The sequence below is a fragment of the Pleurodeles waltl genome, chromosome 9, assembly GCF_031143425.1.
Source record: "Pleurodeles waltl isolate 20211129_DDA chromosome 9, aPleWal1.hap1.20221129, whole genome shotgun sequence".
NCBI lineage: Eukaryota > Metazoa > Chordata > Amphibia > Caudata > Salamandridae > Pleurodeles > Pleurodeles waltl.
Genome location: NC_090448.1, coordinates 1,080,466,302 through 1,080,485,754, shown reverse-complemented (window position 1 = coordinate 1,080,485,754; position 19,453 = coordinate 1,080,466,302). Strand labels below are relative to the sequence as shown.

General features: G+C 43.2%; 1 protein-coding gene across 1 annotated transcript in view; it reads left to right on the top strand.

Moving 5' to 3' along the window:
* FKBP3 (FKBP prolyl isomerase 3) overlaps positions 1 to 19,453 on the top strand; it is a 51,965-nt gene that overhangs the window by 23,972 nt on the left and 8,540 nt on the right. The window contains exons 3-5 of the mRNA XM_069208736.1: positions 5,326 to 5,433; positions 7,911 to 8,046; positions 13,377 to 13,444. Of these exons, the coding sequence (XP_069064837.1) occupies positions 5,326 to 5,433; positions 7,911 to 8,046; positions 13,377 to 13,444 (312 nt within the window). The remainder of the gene's footprint in view (positions 1 to 5,325; positions 5,434 to 7,910; positions 8,047 to 13,376; positions 13,445 to 19,453) is intronic.

Here is a 19,453-nt window from a genome sequence, read left to right as displayed (position 1 = left end):
GCCAAGGAAGTTTGACTGGTACTTCAAACGTGCTTCTGCATATCAAAGGTGTGAGGTATGAGCTCTCAAGTGTTCAGTGTGCTGCATCACAAGGAGACTGGATGGGCCCCAAGATTTCCCCTTAGGGGAACATGGATTGCATCACCTTTTCTCTCATAAGTTTAACAGTTTTTTAGGGTCGAGCCTGCGTCGCATGCGCTTGCGTTTAGCTTGCGAGACGCTTTAGGAGTTAGAAAGGGGTTCGGAGCCCGGTCCATGTCACGTCACTGTCATTCATTGGTTCGTGGGCTTGCCTGTTAAAATCTGCTTGCTTTCATTAGCAGAAGGCATGCATACGTCATGCCTTTTCCGGTGGTTAGCCCTCCTTGAGCTCGGCGACCAGCTACTGAAAACATGCGAGGCTCGCTGTTTCCCATCAGGTTTGTGGACTACTTTTTATCTTTTGTTCACAGCGTGATCTCGCTTGGCAGAAGTCGAGCACTTTGCATAACATCAACCCTGTTACATAGTTAATTGCACTTTTGCCAGTTACGTAGATAATTGCACTTTTGCTGATAGGTTCACTACGAGTGAACTGTAGCAGCGTGATTGCGCTGTTTTTCCATTCAATGTGGCAAGAAAAATCCGGTTGGGAGTTTACAGCTGCTAATAGCTGTAACTCCGAGAAATGCGAGACCCTATTGCATTGCAAGTGCTTGTCTTAAATTATACCCAAGCAAAACACAACCCTCACTATGAGCATACTGTATGCAGAGTTGGAATTTGATAGGGCCAGATCATTTTCAGTAAATAATCATGGGGACATTCACTGGAACTCCTCCACTGCTCCATCCCTTCTGAAGTGGAAGCACGAGGTTGACTGCTGAGCTAACCAAGAGAGGTCAGTTTGAGGCAAGAGAATGTCCACGCAAACATATAAAGGTGTGGGGGAAAAGACTTGGTCTCCTACCAAGTACTTCCATGGACACAAGAGACTTGGGATTGGCAGGTGTGGCCGGATTCTGTTCTGTTCGGCTCCTTCTCAAGGTGTGCGATTATGTGTATGTATTAAATATTATCTTTGTCGATCCAGGTCTCCTACCCTGTGGTGTACTTTCATGTATCTTCAAAAACCAATAAAATTGTTTTATAAAAAAAAAAAATTAGAATCATGGGGTCGTTGGATTTCCTGCTTGTCCTTTTGCTTTGATGAAACATCTATATATAACCTTAGTTGTTGACTTCTGCTGCATCCCTGTACTATGCAGAGCTCTCAGTAGGAAATGGCCTCTGGTAATTGTGCCATTGCTCCCGGGAGGGAGTGATCATCCGTATTTGTGCTATCTGTTTCCAGGTTTGTACTCCGTATATCTCAAATGTATAATTGGAAGAATTGAAACGCAGAGACTTCTCCTGTTTTTTTCTTTTTAACAGATAATGGTAATTGAAATTCTTTGCAGGCAGAGTTGTGATCCATGCGAAACTCCAAATTAATCTTTTCCATCTTCGAAGTTGTTCATGACGTGTTTAGCACTTTATTATTTTTCATATTAAACAAATAGCAAATGTATAAGTATGTTACATTAGTTTAGGATTATCCTTACTCGTGCCTGTAGTTTGCAGTGGTATACAGGGCAAATTCTTGCAATTAAAAACTACTTTTCAAATTGGTGACATTGACACTTGGTATCACAGCTGACGTAGTGATGTGTTAACCCCAAATTGAGTACTGTCCCGTGTGATCCCTTAAGCCCCAAAAGAAACAGTGACCTTTATGAAGAAAAGTAAAACTGGCAGGTGTCTGACACCGCTTTCCTACTGAGTTCTACTCTGATAGACAAGAATGTTAGTACTCTGACAAAACTAGTGGTACATTCAGCCATACCCTGATCTCCAAAATCAGTACGCGCACACAATTGGCAGTTCATGCTATACGATTATTTCTTATACTCTATTTATCTACTGATAATGTCTTTTAAAACCTATTGTAAATGACTCAGCAATTTTACACATTAGGGCAAAGGTTTGATAACCTCCAGTCTTATTTCATCACACGTTCTTATTCAGTTAGTTTTATCCCTAACTTAGTTACAACTAGCTGTATAGCTTACAAATCAACTTGTAATAAGTCAAATCATGTAAAGTCTCACCAGGTACCTTAGTATGCTATCCGACCTAAAGTCGAAACACACATCTTAGCATCCCACTAGTAACTCGTCTTGGGTAAACCAGCCCCAGGACTGGTTTCTTAAATACATGGCGCTAGGCGAGGAAGGATCAGATCATGCTTCTTTCTTGTTTTGTTGCGGAGGCTAGTGAACAGTACTTATTGTCAAAAAATGATAGTTCCCTCACTTCTTCCTCCAAGGCGGAATTTTAAAGGCCTGCTCATCCTGTAACTACATTTCATCTGCCATGCTTATGAAAGAGCATCAGAGAAGACACGTTTTCTTTCTCTGGCCTGTTATCTAAAAAAAAACCCTAGCAGTCAAGCACACACTTCATTAATTACAGAATTTAAACGTCTCTTTGTGAGAAACAAACAGGTCTGGTATTTAGGCCATGTCCTTTAAAAAACTCTCTAATGCATTCAGTGCACCAACAGTGACCGTGTTTCAATGCAGTGAAACTTGTGGTGTTTGTAACATTTACAAATGCTCATAAAAGTCACTCAACAAGTTAAGGGAGTAGATTAAATCCTTTCCGTTGATAGCAGTCTGAATGTTTCATGTAGCTTTTTATGGGATCAAATGATCTGAAGGGGAATACGTGGAGTAAGGTCGACCCCAGTTTCTCAAATTGTCACCCCCATTGTCCCTTCCAGTGTTTTCTGACACAAGGCCCCCTTTTTGATATTAACCATGTTAATACGTCGTGGGTCGGGTGACGTATTGTTGAGCCTTAATTTGATTTTCGACTCCTTGCACATGTTTTGCCATCGCTCACATCCTCTGACGCAGACCCCACCCCCATGCCTAACAGTCGGGTTCTCTACAATATCATACTGCGTTCTGCTAGACCCGTGTATCTGTCCTTCTATGCACCATCTTCCGTGAACTGATTTCCTTGTATCAGGGTCTGAATCTATATTAACATTATGCTAATTTTGTACTCCAATTAGCCGTAAAAGTTGTTCCACTTGATGGGTTTACCTTTATGAAGTTGCTTGGGGGCGGAGCTCCTTTTTTCTTTTTCTCTTTTTTTTTCTTAACGTTACCATGTATTTGGGGAATTACTGTACTGGTCCTTGGTAGATTGTTGCATGCTGTAGGAACCAATGATCCTCCTCACTCATGGTCTGAGCTGAAACTGGCATATGCATGCTTTAGTTCCGGTGTTTCAAGCCAACCCTTTTGCTACACTTTTCCGATTCCTACGCAATAAATAGCATATGTAAATGACTGTTGGTCAGTTTTTGCCTTCAGGTGTCTATTGGTGCATAGGTATACAAACGGACAGCTGTAAAGCTTGAAATATATCATTTCAGGCATAGTTTAGTGCACAGACGTGCACTTACTTTGCGAGTACACACTGACTACTGTTCTGTAATTCAGTTGGAGTGGGTAGCGGAAAAGATGCAAGAGTAGTCAAAGGTGGTGCTTGGAAAGTGTAATCCAACTGGAACAGCAAGCCAAAAGGAACCGCACCTCCCCTTGTCCACTGTGTCTTTGTTATGCACCCAACCAGAGCGCCTGCTGCTCCAGAGGTGCGACTAACTGGGTCCAGTGTTCACATATTATGAATGGAGGGGCACCAACGAAATTCACAAATGTCAGAAGATCATCCAAATATGTTCCTCCGGTGCAGCTCTTATTAGTTTCAATATGTCAAACTGAAACCAGCCAACGCGTTTCATTCACCATCCGTGAACTTCATGAGGGCTTTTTAGTAGCTTCAAGTTCTGTGGTGTAATGATTAAGAATAAGTCCAGCGGTACTTGCAATTTCTGATTGAAGACATGGGAGGTTTCATTCCTGGAAACTTTGTCAAGGGGAATCCTCTGTAATTCCACCTAGAATGGGCCACCCCTAAAAAGTCCGGATGAAGTTCACAGATGGTGAACGAAACGCGTTGGCTGTTTTCAGTTTGGCATATTGAAACTAATAAAAGCCGCACTGGAGCAACGTATTTGGATGTTCGGACATTTGTTGTGAATTTCGTTGGTGCCCCTCTATTCGTAATATGTGAAAGGTGGTGCTTGGGTAACGAGAGCCATTACGGGGAGGGCTATTGTTGGGTGGTGAAAATAGGTGTAAACAAGCATTTCCAATGTAGTGGGTCTTGCGTTTGCTCGAGTTAGAGCTATTAGCGTTGTAAATTCCTAACTGGACTTTTCTTGCCACATAAATTGAAAAAGAAAAGTAAAACAGTTGACATAAACCGATTCAAAGGGCCACCAGCATGAGCGTGAAGGAGAGATACAAAAGGAAAAAAGTTTTGCTCGCAGTCAAACTTGTAGGCAAACGTGCAATTATCCATGTAACAGGGTTGATGGCCAAGGAGGTAACCAAACTGCCCCAAAGAGGGACAAACGTGAAGCATTTACCAATGATAACAAAGGATCTTTAAAAGGCAAGCCCATGAACGGGGATCGTGATGGGCATGCTGTGGGGGTGGTTAAAAGCCCACAGATAGATGACAGCAGACAGAGTGCTTGCATCCTCGTTTTAAAAGGGACACCATGAGATGGAACACTGCATGGGAAGAAAAGAGGGTTGATGCGTGAACAGACTGTGCCACTAGTGGTTGAAAGTCATCTGCGTGATGTTATCTTTCTAAAACCTTTGATGGAAATGCACTGTGTACAAAAGTTTGAAAAAGTAACTACCCCAATCAAGGTGTATTGAATTAAGCCAGACTGTACTTATGTGAACACACACTGGATTCTCAAGGATGTTTATGGAAATATTGGTGGCTGCCTTGCTCCACCGGTCATGAAACTGAGGCTCTGCCGTCCCATGCAGACTCTTGCTCATTCCTTCCATCTTACTATCCAGCCTTCCATTCCCAAGTGCAAAGGCCCTGCCAGCTTATGGATATTAGCTAGCTGGTAGTCTCCCTGCACTTTTATGGGGAAGATGGTTTTTCCCAGCATGGGAATTGCACACCTGTGAATTAACGCTTGTGAATTGTTCGATTTCATTAAGAATAGATTTACCTGTTTTGCTTTTAGGGACATGATCCTGAAGTCTTAATTGAATTTTGTTGGTTCATTGCACATATGTTTTAATTCCCTGTGTGAATAAACTACATACTCAATAGCACTACCCTTCAGAAATCTACGATTCAGACTTTCTGTAGTTTAAACATTTAAGTTGAATGTTCTTCTTTTGCATATTTTTACAGCGCTTTAAAGGGATTGACACTATAGCTAAAGTGACAGAGCAAGTTAAGAATGTGAAGTTGGACGAAGATGCCCCACAGAAATCTAAGCCTGAGGAGATTGTTGATGAGGTTAGTTTGTATCTGAAAAAGAGATGCCTGTATTTGATGCCTTTTCCCATACTGGTTTGTGGCGTTCCGCTCACAGCTGCGATCCTCCCTCTAATGGGTGCTCTATGCTTTAAAAGGATTTTTAAGTAGGGCACGAGGAAAAGGTGTGCATGCTGGCCCGTCGGTAAAGGTTTGGCATTCAGAGCTTTCCTGAAGATATGCTTGTTCAGCTGTGCCATTGTTTAGCAAAATTTTACACTGTAGGTTGGTAAGAGTCATTGCACATTGAAAAAATAAAAGGCAGTCCTTTCTAACAAGGAACATCTGTCACCAGCACTCCCTAGTATGCCTTGGGTACCTTGTCAGGCAAGAGTAAACTATAAGACTTGCATTAGTACATACATTCCTGTGTAGGAAGCCTCTTTAGCACCTAATAAGGAGGCAACTGATATATCAACGAGATGGAACTCGGGTCTGGTGAAATAAATAATTGATCTCTCCTACATCTAAGGGAGTGAGAGCTGGCAGCCGCCCCTCTCCTCCATTCAGGCAAGCGTTTGGTGGCATTAGCTGCCAGATCCACTTTGACTTACCGAGTAACTGCTCTCATGTAGGATGGGACTAAAAAGCAGTCTCTTCTGATTTAGCGGTGAGTCAATGTTATAATCTTTCTTTTGCAAGCACTTACGTCATTTTTTGTTTTAATGCTAGAACCGTGTGCAAATCAAATCTAGTGTCATGCTAGAAGCTGTAACCAATCCATAATAAAAGTGAGGCTTATGTGCATTCTACCCATATGTCTACCCATCCTCTTGTTACCTCACCCCTCCGATGTACCTTGACTGATGTGGGCTGGACAGTGCATTCATGCTCTGCTGCATCTTGGGGTAGGTTCCATGGCTGTCCACTAGTTGTTGATGGTATTCCTCATGTAAAGAAATAACGATCTAAAGTCTATGGGTATACCCATTCCTTCTCCCTGATTAAACTAATTGCCCTCCTTGCTCAAATCAGTATTTTGACATTTTAGTAACTATTTTTTTTACCCATAGTAATTTGCACCCATTAGGTGGCTCGGAGAGGGCAGGACAGATGAAGGCTACTCAGCCCCATAATAGGGATTCACATGGAGACTATTCTCTGCTGCTCTCTGGGCCTTGGATATTTATTTTTTGTTAAAGAGTTGTGCAGGGGCAGATTCACAGCAAGTTTTATGAATTACATTTGTAAGGTCAACAATAGTTCTCCGTTACTTGATTGATGAAAGCATACCCTCCAGCTCTTCGAACAAACCAGGCAGCAGCATACAGTGTGGACCCATAATGGGTTGAGTTGCCTTAGTAAATATTGTAAGTGACCAAGGCTTAGACACCAGCCTGAAACCTATCCTCTTGGATAAAAGGTTTGTTTTTCTCAGGCAATTATGAATGAGGCAGTCGAATTTCAAGAGTCTGTGGGACATTTGACTCTGACAGTTCCATGAACCAGGCAGTCTTCTCGCACTCCTGAAACTGTCTCTATAGAACTTCATGTTTATCCTTTTCTCAGTCACCACTGGGCAGCGTTCCAAGCTCTTCGGGACTTTAGTTAAAGCACGTAGGCCCCAAATCCTGTATTTGGACCTCTGAACTGCCCCAATTAGAAATTGAATAACGTGAGGTAAAATTAATCAATGGCGCAGAGGTCAGCCATGCCATTCGCTGCGGAGACCAGAAAGTGCAGGCAGGCAGATCCATCATTAAGCATGCAGCAAGACTTGCCTGCCCCAGTTGTATCATACTGGGGGTAGACTCCATGAGATGGAGGATTTAATTGTGGCAGTCAGAGCTATAGTTATAGCTAAAGCCCCCCTGGAAGTGATAAGGCCACATTGCCTGCTTCTGTTCTCTTGGTGCTTGGAATGTGCATCGCTATGTCGAGTAATTCAAACATAGAATCCTACCAGGTGGATGAGGTCTCTGTGTTCATTTCTTAGTGTTAAGGCAGTGGGTTGAAAAATAGTTTTTCTAGAAAACACAGATTTGTGAAAATATCAATGTATCTTTGGTTGTATCTTGAGTCGCCTCTTTATTTAGCGTGTTTTGAAAGCAGAAACCTTTCATTGAAGTTTTTAAAGTCTTTATAAACATGCAGTGCATTAGAGAACTGACGTCTTTACATGTGTGTCATGGGTGAAGAATTGGGGAGGATGGACTGAGGTTGTTATGGGGATCCATATTCATTTATATACTGTTTAGGCCTACTTCACCTTGCATGCATGGCCCAAAGCAATTTTCCAAACTAAGGCCGGGTATCATGCTACAAGATGAACATCAGCAGAAAACAATGCTTAGCTTGATGTGACTGCATTGTGGAATGTGAATTGCATGCATTAGGCTCTGGTAGGTTTTTCCATTAAAATATTACTTTTCAAAACCTTAATTAAAAATCCCCTCTTATGTTGAGGATGATGGGCTAATGCAATAGTAATGCTGTATTTTCTGTTTTTCCTACACAAGGGTCCACCAAAGTACAAAAAAGCCATTCTGAAAAAGGGAGATAGAGTTACATTTCCGAAAAAGGGAAACACTGTTCATTGCTGGTATACAGGATCATTGGAGAATGGGACTGTATTTGATACAAATATTTCAACAAGTAAGCCCGCTAATCCTTTCTTCCCCTTGCACTCAAGTGTTTCTATCACTCTTCGGTTGCTTGCCAAATTGAGTTTCTAATTTTGTTAGAATAAATGAAACATAAAAATATATTTATTTTTAGACTATTATTCATAGGTAAAAATGTAGGTTTTGTATGTATGATTTAATTAGTACACAAGTATATTAACGTGTACTAAGAAGCATTGATCAGGTGCCATTTACTAATTCGTGTCTGCTTGAAAGAGTCTACCCACCCCACTCGGACACCCAAAAGAAAAAAACATAATTTAATATAAATGTTTAAAACTTCCACCCCTGTACAGGGTCCTGAAGCGGTTTTAGCACAGGATCTAGAAATACCTGTTCTCCATAACATCCTTAATGTATGTTTAAAAAAGGCTGAAATTCACCGACAAAAAACACTTTAAATGATATCATTACAAAGGAAAACTCTTGAAATTTGCCAGTTATTGTTAGCTACGGAATCTGTAACTCACACAACAGCCCAGCAAACCATGACTCGGACATCAAATAGTAATGTTCTTGACTCCAACTTTGATGTAACAGATGCAAATACCAATGTGAGAAATAATAGTAAAGATGAGATTACATATCACTTTAATACTACAAAGTCTAAATGTAATATTTCTTGTTTGGGCATGTGCTCTTTTATGACATGCTTTTATGCATTGTTACTTACTGGGAAGTCATGCTGTCATGCAGATGCTGTGAAGTTATTGTTTGCATATTGAATCTATTCCTGTTCACAGTGGGTGTTTCCCAAGCCCTGTGGCCAACCCCCACTGCCCTGGCCTTCAAGCGAGGACTAACACTTTTTATTATTTTTTTTATCATTTTGTTTACCTTGCATTTGGGGGAGGGGGGGTTGCGAACCTGTAGAGGGTTGTGAGCCCATGTTGCACTTCTGTAGGCTTTACAAGCCTGGTCCCAGATCCACAAAAACTCCAGGGGGACCAACAGGGAATGGACGTCATTTAGGGGTCGCAGCTGCGACCCTAGGCACTGCCTTTGCGACTCTGGCCTCGGAGGTGGCAAAATAACTGCCTGGAAAGCAGCTCGTCCTCTTGGACTTCGGTGAGGACCCACTTTCCTGGTTTTCTGTTAATTGTTTACTACCCAAATAGTGAATACTGTTAATCACTATTTGTGTAATAACAAGTAGGGTCATATTCCAGCCAATTGTACTCCATGTGGCAGTTAAGGTAAGTAAAAAAAATGCTTTTAGATATGTTGTATGCATGTTCGCCGTTAAGTGCTTGTAAGTGTGTGTGTGTGAGTCCAAGTAAGGTCAAATGCTATGACGTGTTATGTCACTTAGGCTACCCCTGGCATTTCGATGAATTGACACCCACGCTACTGGGATCCAGGAGACCAGGCCATGGGGTGGTTTGTGGACCCTCAAGTAGGGTATTTGAACTTCACTGAAGGTGCATAAACCCTCTGACAAAATTAACTGTCTAAGGGCAAAAGCCTCTTGGACCACACCAAAACCTTAAGGTGGGATTGGTGCCACTTTTGCTTACTCGTTATTTGATTACCTTTATCTTCTTGTGTTTCATTCCCCTAGAGCATAGCCATTTAACATCCTTTTGATTGGCTGGTTTCCATCATCCTCCTGCTCCAATCCTCCTGCTCAAATTTAGGGACCTATTTTTTTCTTTAATAACTCCATGAGTGCATGTGTTTTCAGGGTCACTTCCTTGTGTGACACTTGGGTGCAACTTTATCCGAACTAAATCCGGTCAGCACCATCCTCTCAACTTAATCTGTCGTCCTCCACTCACTGTCCAGCATTGCCAAAATGCGCTGCCAAGCCAACAGGTCACAAAGGCGCAACAGATTGTCATTTTTTCAATGCTTGTTTTAATTTAAGGCAAGGTTGGCGAACCTTAAGGCTCCCACACACTCCTCCCCCTTATGGGAGGTAAAGATCTAATTTGTTGTGTGATTGTTTTGTATGATTAGCTTGCAGTATCGTATGGTGCTCTGCCATCTGGTGTTACATTTTCAGTAATTTTTTTCAGAAGAAATGTACATCGATTTTGAAAAGTTTGTGATCAGTTTGACTTCCAAATTTTGGCAGCTGGAGTTTCAAAAACACGGCCTGCTATGCAAATTTACTGTGATTGAGTCCCTGTGGTTGAGCTGGTGCCTTTGGGCTGAATTTGAAGTATTGGCAGACTCTGCCTGCAGGTAGGCACTCCTGATCGAAGCTTGCCGTTAGAACACGTTTGTCCTCACTGTTGGTACTCCAGTAGAAAGCACCTTATAGTAGTTGCTTTGTTTAGAACTGTTTTACAGATTTTTTTAGTGCAAAAGTGGCACATGGGCATTAGAGCACTTTACATGAGTATCCGATTACATTACACAAGATCAGATTAATTTGTATTTATAAGCACAGGGAAATTAAGTGATTTGCCCAGAATTGCAGGACTCAAACCTGGCTCCCCACTTCAAAACTCGGCAGCTCTGACTGTTAGACCACACCTCCTTTTACCTTTCTCTCTAATAGAAGAAAATCCTTGAACAAAATTAGCTTAAAAATGGACCATTTCTACTGTATTAGCTGGGAGGCGGGAGTGTTGATCATTAGGCATTTTGTCAAGGTTTATACACAGTGGAGGTTTGAGCAGATATTTGTTTCCCGCTGAAAACTAGAAAACCATAAGTAAAGGATGACAATACATGAATTGTAACAAATGATATTTAATGTGGGCGCATTAGACGTCATCTTTTTCTGCTCACTCTGTCGCCACAAAGTGACTAACCATATGTAGGTCCGTTTTGGCCTCTTTCAAAAGGCACAGTCCAGGCCATGTCCATTCTGTACTTGATTAAAGTATCCTTAGGTACGTTTTAGGCTTAAGGATCTCATCAGTAGTAAGGTATACCTTGGTGCCCATGGTACAGTGAGCTACAAAATACATATGTAAGCATACCTGTGTTGGTGAAACTCACTGAGGAAAGTGATTGATAATACTGGAAAGACAAATATTTTGGGTTATGCTTGTGTTTAAATTCAACAGGGCTGTTATAGCTGTTTTGTTTGAACTATACGGGTACTAGGATGATTTGGATTCAGTTGCCATAGATGAGCTAAAATTAAAACCCTTAGCTGTTAGACTCTTTTCCAACGTGATTGATCCTATTGCCATAGGAGAGTGGATCTACTTGGCATGCCTTAATTTCAAGGGTGAATAAAATGCAGAAAGAGACTCTGTGGTCATTTTGACCCTGGCGGTCTTCCGGCCGCCAGGGTAAATGTGGCGGTCACACTGCCAACAGGCTGGCGGTGCAGACCGCCACATTATGAGTTTGGCGGATTGGCCGCTGCCAACCCGCCACATCTCCACTCCGACCTCCATGGTGGTCGGAACCACCGGGCTGGAGATGATAATCTCCGACCCCGCAGTCCACAGAATACCGCCGGCCGTATTAGGAGCCGCCTTTCCACCATGGTTTCCACGGTAGTAGCACCGCCACGAAAACCATGGCGGAAAGGCTAGCGGTGACAGGGAATTCTCCCCACCTCCTCCTCCCAGCAAGCACTAGACCCCCCCCCCGACTCACGCATCCATGCACACATTCACAACTACATTAATGCACGCATTCATACACACTCGCACCCATCTAAACAAGCATTCTCACACGCATACACACTGACATGCATACATGCACTGACTTCTACATTCATACATGCATACAATCACGTATACACGTATACACACATTCACGCAGACACCACATACTCATACACGCACACACAACACCCTCTCCCCTGTTGGACGATCACCTTACCTGTTCCGGGGAGAAGTTCGCCCCGCAGGGACCGGAATGGGATGCTTCTACCGCCAGCAGCTCCCGCCATCAGGACACCGCCAGGCCATATGGTGGGATGTGTCCTACAGGCGCGGCGGGCCGGTGGTGGAACCGCCAGAGCGCTTCTGCCCAAAGTGTGGTGGAAATCCAGCAGTACCTGTGATATGGCAGTAGGGAGACCGCCGGCACTAGCAGACTCCTGTCGCCCGCGGCTTTGGCGGTCTTAATGGAAGACCGCCAAAGTCGTAATGAGGTCCTCAGTTTTAGATATAGAGTAGAATTGTCTTGTAAATCATCTTGGGGTCTCCACCTACAGAGAGCTTCAGTTGTCTGTTCTCAAGGACCCATTGTTTACAATATAGTATAAACATGCTGGGTTTTGTGTTAGTCATTTGCTCGTGATGGCATGACTTTCTTGTCTCCCCACCCCTTCCAATTCACTGCTCCTTATTCATTGGATTTTTTCCATATGCTGTAGCTTTTCCCACCCCAGCAACATGGCTTCTTAATCCTCTTTTTCATTGACTGACTTGTATCCTTCCCCTGCTTGCTTGAGGGGTCCTACTTTTTAATTTGCTGTCTGCGCACCGTGAGGGCATTGCTTTACATTCTCCTTTCTGGTTCCCCTCACTTTAATTTGTATTGCTTAACTTTATTTTTATTTTTGTGAGGTCCCAGCGGGTGCATACTACTATTGGGCTGCTCATGTTTGGGTCACTTAGTCATCATCTCCACATACTCTCTAGCTAACCATTTTTTTTTTTTATTTAAAGTATTTTTTGCAAGGGCCTGGCAGCCATGCACTGTAGCAAAGACCCTTGTCTTTGGAACCTCATCACTTGCCAAACACCCTCTACCCCCAAACCACCGTTTGCCAGCTGCCCCACCTTCCCACATTTTGCCCGGGTTTTTAAAAATATTTTATATCAGCTGGCTTCCCACATGCACATTGTTTTTAAAATTGACTATTATAAGATGGCTGTCCATCATCTTGAAATGGCAAATTAAAAATAAACAGTGAAAATTAAAAGATAGCCAGCATGAATACGCGCTCAGTAACCTTGGAATAATTTTTCAAAAAGCATTAAAAAAAAAATCCAAGATGGTTATCGTGCCTCTGTGCGCATGCAGCAACTGTCGTCTTGGAATGAATTTTCATTTGCTTCATTCCAAGATGGCTGCAGTTTGTGCGACTGCCACCTTGTAATTTTTTTATGGGTCTTAATTTCCCCTCGAATATTGCGAATGGCCATCTCGGAATGGTAAATAAGATCAAGTTTTGGCGGAGCCAAATGGTTTCCTGGGCAAGCATGTAAAAACTGAACCAGTCATTTTTGCTTGCATCTGTTATGCAATCTGGGATCATGTATTGTTTATCCTGCTAAAATTGTCTTGTATCTCAAGGATAATAAAACTGTGCATAACTTGTAACTGTTTTTGATGACACATCAACACACAACTGCAATTTCAATTTCTTCACTTTCGTAGGTTTGAAAAAGAAGAAGATGGGTAAACCTTTGAGTTTCAAAGTTGGATTAGGAAAGGTTATCAGAGGGGTAAGTATGATTTAGATGCCAGTCTGATTTTCTTATGTATGTGTCTTCATAACTGCAGTAACAATTTGCTTAGATTAGCCCCGCAAGCTGCTTAATATCCACTTCAGAGCAGACGTGCAGATTCCAAATTATCCTTTTTACTCTCCTATATCCCGAGGAAATGGAAACCTAAAGCCTGGCCAGGAATTAATCTTCTGGGAGTCAAATGGAACTTGGGATAACATTGCAAACCATATGTATAACACAGCCACAAACTACAGTAATATCCATGTTGCACTAAAAAACTAATATATCCATTTGAAGTTAGGTGCTCTACGTTCAGTAATACATTGTTTTCACTCTGATGTTGTACAACAGAGATTAACAAGATGGCAATGCATTTATAATTTGCCAAAATGTGCAATAATGAGGGCTGGCTTTTGTGTTTTTTAAGCAGGTATTAAAACGAATTCACAATTGTTAAAATAGACAGCTAGGTTTAATTCTTGGGAAAATACACTGGTATTATTTAGAATGGTGAAGACGAGCCCCCCCAGGTCAACCATAGCAGGCCAAAATCAACCACAGTGGGCTGCAGCGGAGAGCATTCAGCAAGAAACAGGTGAGGTGTCTACATCATTCTGCTGACATTTTAGCAATGTTCACAACATTTTCTGAAAAGCTGTACACTAAACAGCCCACCGCAAAAACACCTACTATTTGCAGGTACCTTAACAGGGTCACTCTGGCGTGGCTTGAGCCCAATGAAAGCGAATCACTCACTAGGCAGGCCGCTTACACTGGAGGAAATACAAAAAGTGGTAATTTGCATGAGGAATGCGAGCGCTCCGTGTGGGTTACCCATTTAATTTTACAAAGAGCACATGGAGAAGCTCACCCTTTTGCTATTAGTTGTATTCTTGATAATTCATGGTCATGGGAAGATGACACTGACGTTGCTTGAGGCTGTTGTAATTACTCTGCTTAACCTCTCCCACCTTTGCAACTCACACAGACCCTTCTCTCTGATATTGTATGCCTGGAGGTCTGTTTAGCAACAAAATATTAAAGCCATTTCCAGAATATTTGAAATGGGCAGATTACACCTCATTGGATGTGTTGCAGTATCACAAGCTCCACTGGACTAATGGTGAGCCTTTTCCCCTCATTGCCAGATCAACCCGCACTGGAGAAGCTTCTTACTTTGTCAGTGCCAGGATTCACTGCGATCGGAGTGATCACAACTATGTATAGTACCATAACAAATGATCTGAGAGTGAAGCATCCACAGTGTAGAAGTAAATTGGCCCAGGATTTGGGGTATGACATTTTGGATACTGAGTGGGCATACTGTTGTCAGCTGTAGGAAGTTGGCTCTGTATATACTAGATCAAAATGAGATACAGTGTGCACAGAGTCCCGCGGTTCCCCAGAGGCTTATCAGAGGCTAAAGTAGATAATACTAATGCTCTCTTTTGTGGTAGTGTGGTTGAGCAGTTAAGCTTTTCAGAGGGTAGTGCGAAGCATTTGTTGTTCGCACACACACAAGCAATAGAAGAAGCACACACTCAGACTTAACTCCAGATCAATTGTTTTTTTTATATAGAAAAATAGGTTTTCTTAATTTATTACTAGAACCACGAGATTCAAGTTGCAGGTAAGTACATTAATAAGCAGTTTATGTATATATCAATAGTACTTTGAATTAAAAATGCAAACCATACAGTTTCAGAGAAATTGGCAATAATCTGTTAAAAAAAAAAACCGATAAAAAGTTAGTATTGTCAGGTAAGTACACTACTTACGGTTTCTGTCTCTGGGAGTTAGGAAGTCCACCGGTCGGGGTTCAAATTAACCCCAAACACCCAGCAGCATGGGGCTGGCTGGGTGCAGAGGTCAAAGTGGAGCAAGTTTAACGTGGGCTCCTACGGAGACTGGGTGCTTGGAATCAGGCCTGCCTGCAGGTAAGTACCCTTGGCTCGGATGGCAGACAAGGGGGGATTAGAGGAGCACTGGGGGAGCCACAAGTAGGCACAAAATACACACCCTCAGTGGCACAGGGGCGGCTGGGTGCAGGTTGCAAACAGGACATCGGGCTCTCCCCCCTTTGTGAGGGGGGGGGGGGGGGGAGTGAGGTGGGCACCTCCACTAGCTGGAGTGCCCTGGGGCACTGTAACACAAGGCTTGGATTTATTGTGCTGAGAAGTTTGATGCCAGACTTCCCAGTATTCAGTGAAGCCATTATGAAGCTATGGAGTTCGTAATGACAAACTCCCAGACCATATACTTGATATGGCTACACTGCACTTACAATGTCTAAGAATGGGTTTAGACACTGTAGGGGCATATTGCACATGCAGCTATGCCCTCGCCTGTGGTATAGTGTACCCTGCCTTAGGGCTGTAAGGCCTGCTAGAAGGGTGGCTTACCTATGCCACAGGCAGTGGTTTGTGGGCATGGCACCCTGAGAGGGGTGCCATGTAGACTCTACGTTTTTCTCCCCACCAGCACACACAGGCTGTAAGGGCAGTGTGCATGTGCTTGGTGAGGGGTCCCCCAGGGTGACATAATACATGCTGCAGCCCTTGGAGACCTTCCCTGGCCCGAGTGCCCTTGGTACCATGGGTACCTTGTACTAGGGACTTAACTGTGTGCCTTGGGTGTTCCAGTTGTGGGGACAAAGGTACAGATTTTGGGAAAGAATACTGGTGCTGGGGCTTGGTTAGCATGATGTTGGACAAGTGTGGTGTCGCAGTGACTTAGGATAGAGGAAAAACGTCCTCGGTTTGATGACTAGCTTAAAGATTTATGTGCATATAATGCTCAGTGATTGTTATACGCGAGGGGTCATGGTGAGTGTCCATGATCCCTAGTGTTTCAAGCTGCATAGAGGCATTTGGTGCCCTCTTCGTAAATGTCTGTCTAATCAATCTGGTTTGCAGTGATTGTGTTAATGTTTGTAATTCAGTTAGCAGATGGAAATTGTTTGGCGTATGGACTTGGGTATCATAGGAATATTATTGGCATGCCACTTGAAGACACCACCCAGGTGTTAACTCTAATCATTTGCCGTTTGTTGCAGAAATGCTTAATTTCTGATGCCTCATTCTATTCCATGTTCCTATTGCTAAAATTGAAAATAAAATGTTAAAAGTGAAAAAACTGCTATGTGTACGAAAACATTGGGTCTGCTCAGATCAAATTGAGTCAGGTCAGCAGCGGTATTGGGCGCTGAGCTGCATGCTGAATTGGATAGAACTAATTTAGAAATGCTTTTAAAGAGGGAGCCCAACTAAAGGCCAAGCCGAGGTCTGATGACCTCTACAGGGAGTGCAGAATTATTAGGCAAATGAGTTTTTTGACCACATCATCCTCTTTATGCATGTTGTCTTACTCCAAGCTGTATAGGCTCGAAAGCCTACTACCAATTAAGCATATTAGGTGATGTGCATCTCTGTAATGAGAAGGGGTGTGGTCTAATGACATCAACACCCTATATCAGGTGTGCATAATTATTAGGCAACTTCCTTTCCTTTGGCAAAATGGGTCAAAAGAAGGACTTGACAGGCTCAGAAAAGTCAAAAATAGTGAGATCTTGCAGAGGGATGCAGCACTCTTAAAATTGCAAAGCTTCTGAAGCGTGATCATCGAACAATCAAGCGTTTCATTCAAAATAGTCAACAGGGTCGCAAGAAGCGTGTGGAAAAACCAAGGCGCAAAATAACTGCCCATGAACTGAGAAGTCAAGTGTGCAGCTGCCACGATGCCACTTGCCACCAGTTTGGCCATATTTCAGAGCTGCAACATCACTGGAGTGCCCAAAAGCACAAGGTGTGCAATACTCAGAGACATGGCCAAGGTAAGAAAGGCTGAAAGACGACCACCACTGAACAAGACACACAAGCTGAAACGTCAAGACTGGGCCAAGAAATATCTCAAGACTGATTTTCTAAGGTTTTATGGACTGATGAAATGAGAGTGAGTCTTGATGGGCCAGATGGATGGGCCCGTGTCTGGATTGGTAAAGGGCAGAGAGCTCCAGTCCGACTCAGACGCCAGCAAGGTGGAGGTGGAGTACTGGTTTGGGCTGGTATCATCAAAGATGAGCTTGTGGGGCCTTTTCGGGTTGAGGATGGAGTCAAGCTCAACTCCCAGTCCTACTGCCAGTTCCTGGTAGACACCTTCTTCAAGCAGTGGTACAGGAAGAAGTCTGCATCCTTCAAGAAAAACATGATTTTCATGCAGGACAATGCTCCATCACACGCGTCCAAGTACTCCACAGCGTGGCTGGCAAGAAAGGGTATAAAAGAAGGAAATCTAATGACATGGCCTCCTTGTTCACCTGATCTGAATCCCATTGAGAACCTGTGGTCCATCATCAAATGTGAGATTTACAAGGAGGGAAAACAGTACACCTCTCTGAACAGTGTCTGGGAGGCTGTGGTTGCTGCTGCACGCAATGTTGATGGTGAACAGATCAAAACACTGACAGAATCCATGGATGGCAGGCTTTTGAGTGTCCTTGCAAAGAAAGGTGGCTATATTGGTCACTGATTTGTTTTTGTTTTGTTTTTGAATGTCAGAAATGTATATTTGTGAATGTTGAGATGTTATATTGGTTTCACTGGTAATAATAAATAATTGAAATGGGTATATATTTGTTTTTTGTTAAGTTGCCTAATAATTATGCACAGTAATAGTCACCTGCACACACAGATATCCCCCTAACATAGCTAAAACTAAAAACAAACTAAAAACTACTTCCAAAAATATTCAGCTTTGATATTAATGAGTTTTTTGGGTTCATTGAGAACATGGTTGTTGTTCAATAATAAAATTAATCCTCAAAAATACAACTTGCCTAATAATTCTGCACTCCCTGTAGTTCATTTGTGTAGGAAGTTGGCTCTGTATGGGCTATTTCAAAGTAAGGAATAGCATGCACAGAGTCCAAGGGTTCCCCTTAGAGGTAAAATAGTGGTAAAAATAGATAATACTAATGCTCTATTTTGTGGTAGTGTGGTCGAGCAGTAGGCTTATCCAAGGAGTAGTGTTAAGCATTTGTTGTACGTACACATAGACAATAAATGAGGTACACACACTCAGAGACAAATCCAGCCAATAGGTTTTTGTATAGAAAAATATCTTTTCTTAGTTTATTTTAAGAACCACAGGTTCAAATTTTACATGTAATATCTCATTCGAAAGGTATTGCAGGTAAGTACTTTAGGAACTTCAAATCATCAAAATTGCATGTATACTTTTCAAGTTATTGACAAATAGCTGTTTTAAAAGTGGACACAGTGCAATTTTCACAGTTCCTAGGGGAGGTAAGTATTTGTTAGGTTAACCAGGTAAGTAAGACACTTACGGGGTCAGTTCTTGGTCCAAGGTAGCCCACCGTTGGGGGTTCAGAGCAACCCCAAAGTCACCACACCAGCAGCTCAGGGCCGGTCAGGTGCAGAGTTCAAAGTGGTGCCCAAAACACATAGGCTAGAATGGAGAGAAGGGGGTGCCCCGGTTCCGGTCTGCTTGCAGGTAAGTACCCGCGTCTTCGGAGGGCAGACCAGGGGGGTTTTGTAGGGCACCGGGGGGGACACAAGTCCACACAGAAATTTCACCCTCAGCAGCGCGGGGGCGGCCGGGTGCAGTGTAGAAACAAGCGTCGGGTTCGCAATGTTAGTCTATGAGAGATCTCGGGATCTCTTCAGCGCTGCAGGCAGGCAAGGGGGGGATTCCTCGGGGAAACCTCCACTTGGGCAAGGGCGAGGGACTCCTGGGGGTCACTTCTCCAGTGAAAGTCCGGTCCTTCAGGTCCTGGGGGCTGCGGGTGCAGGGTCTCTCCCAGGCGTCGGGACTTTAGGTTCAAAGAGTCGCGGTCAGGGGAAGCCTCGGGATTCCCTCTGCAGGCGGCGCTGTGGGGGCTCAGGGGGGACAGGTTTTGGTACTCACAGTATCAGAGTAGTCCTGGGGTCCCTCCTGAGGTGTTGGATCGCCACCAGCCGAGTCGGGGTCGCCGGGTGCAGTGTT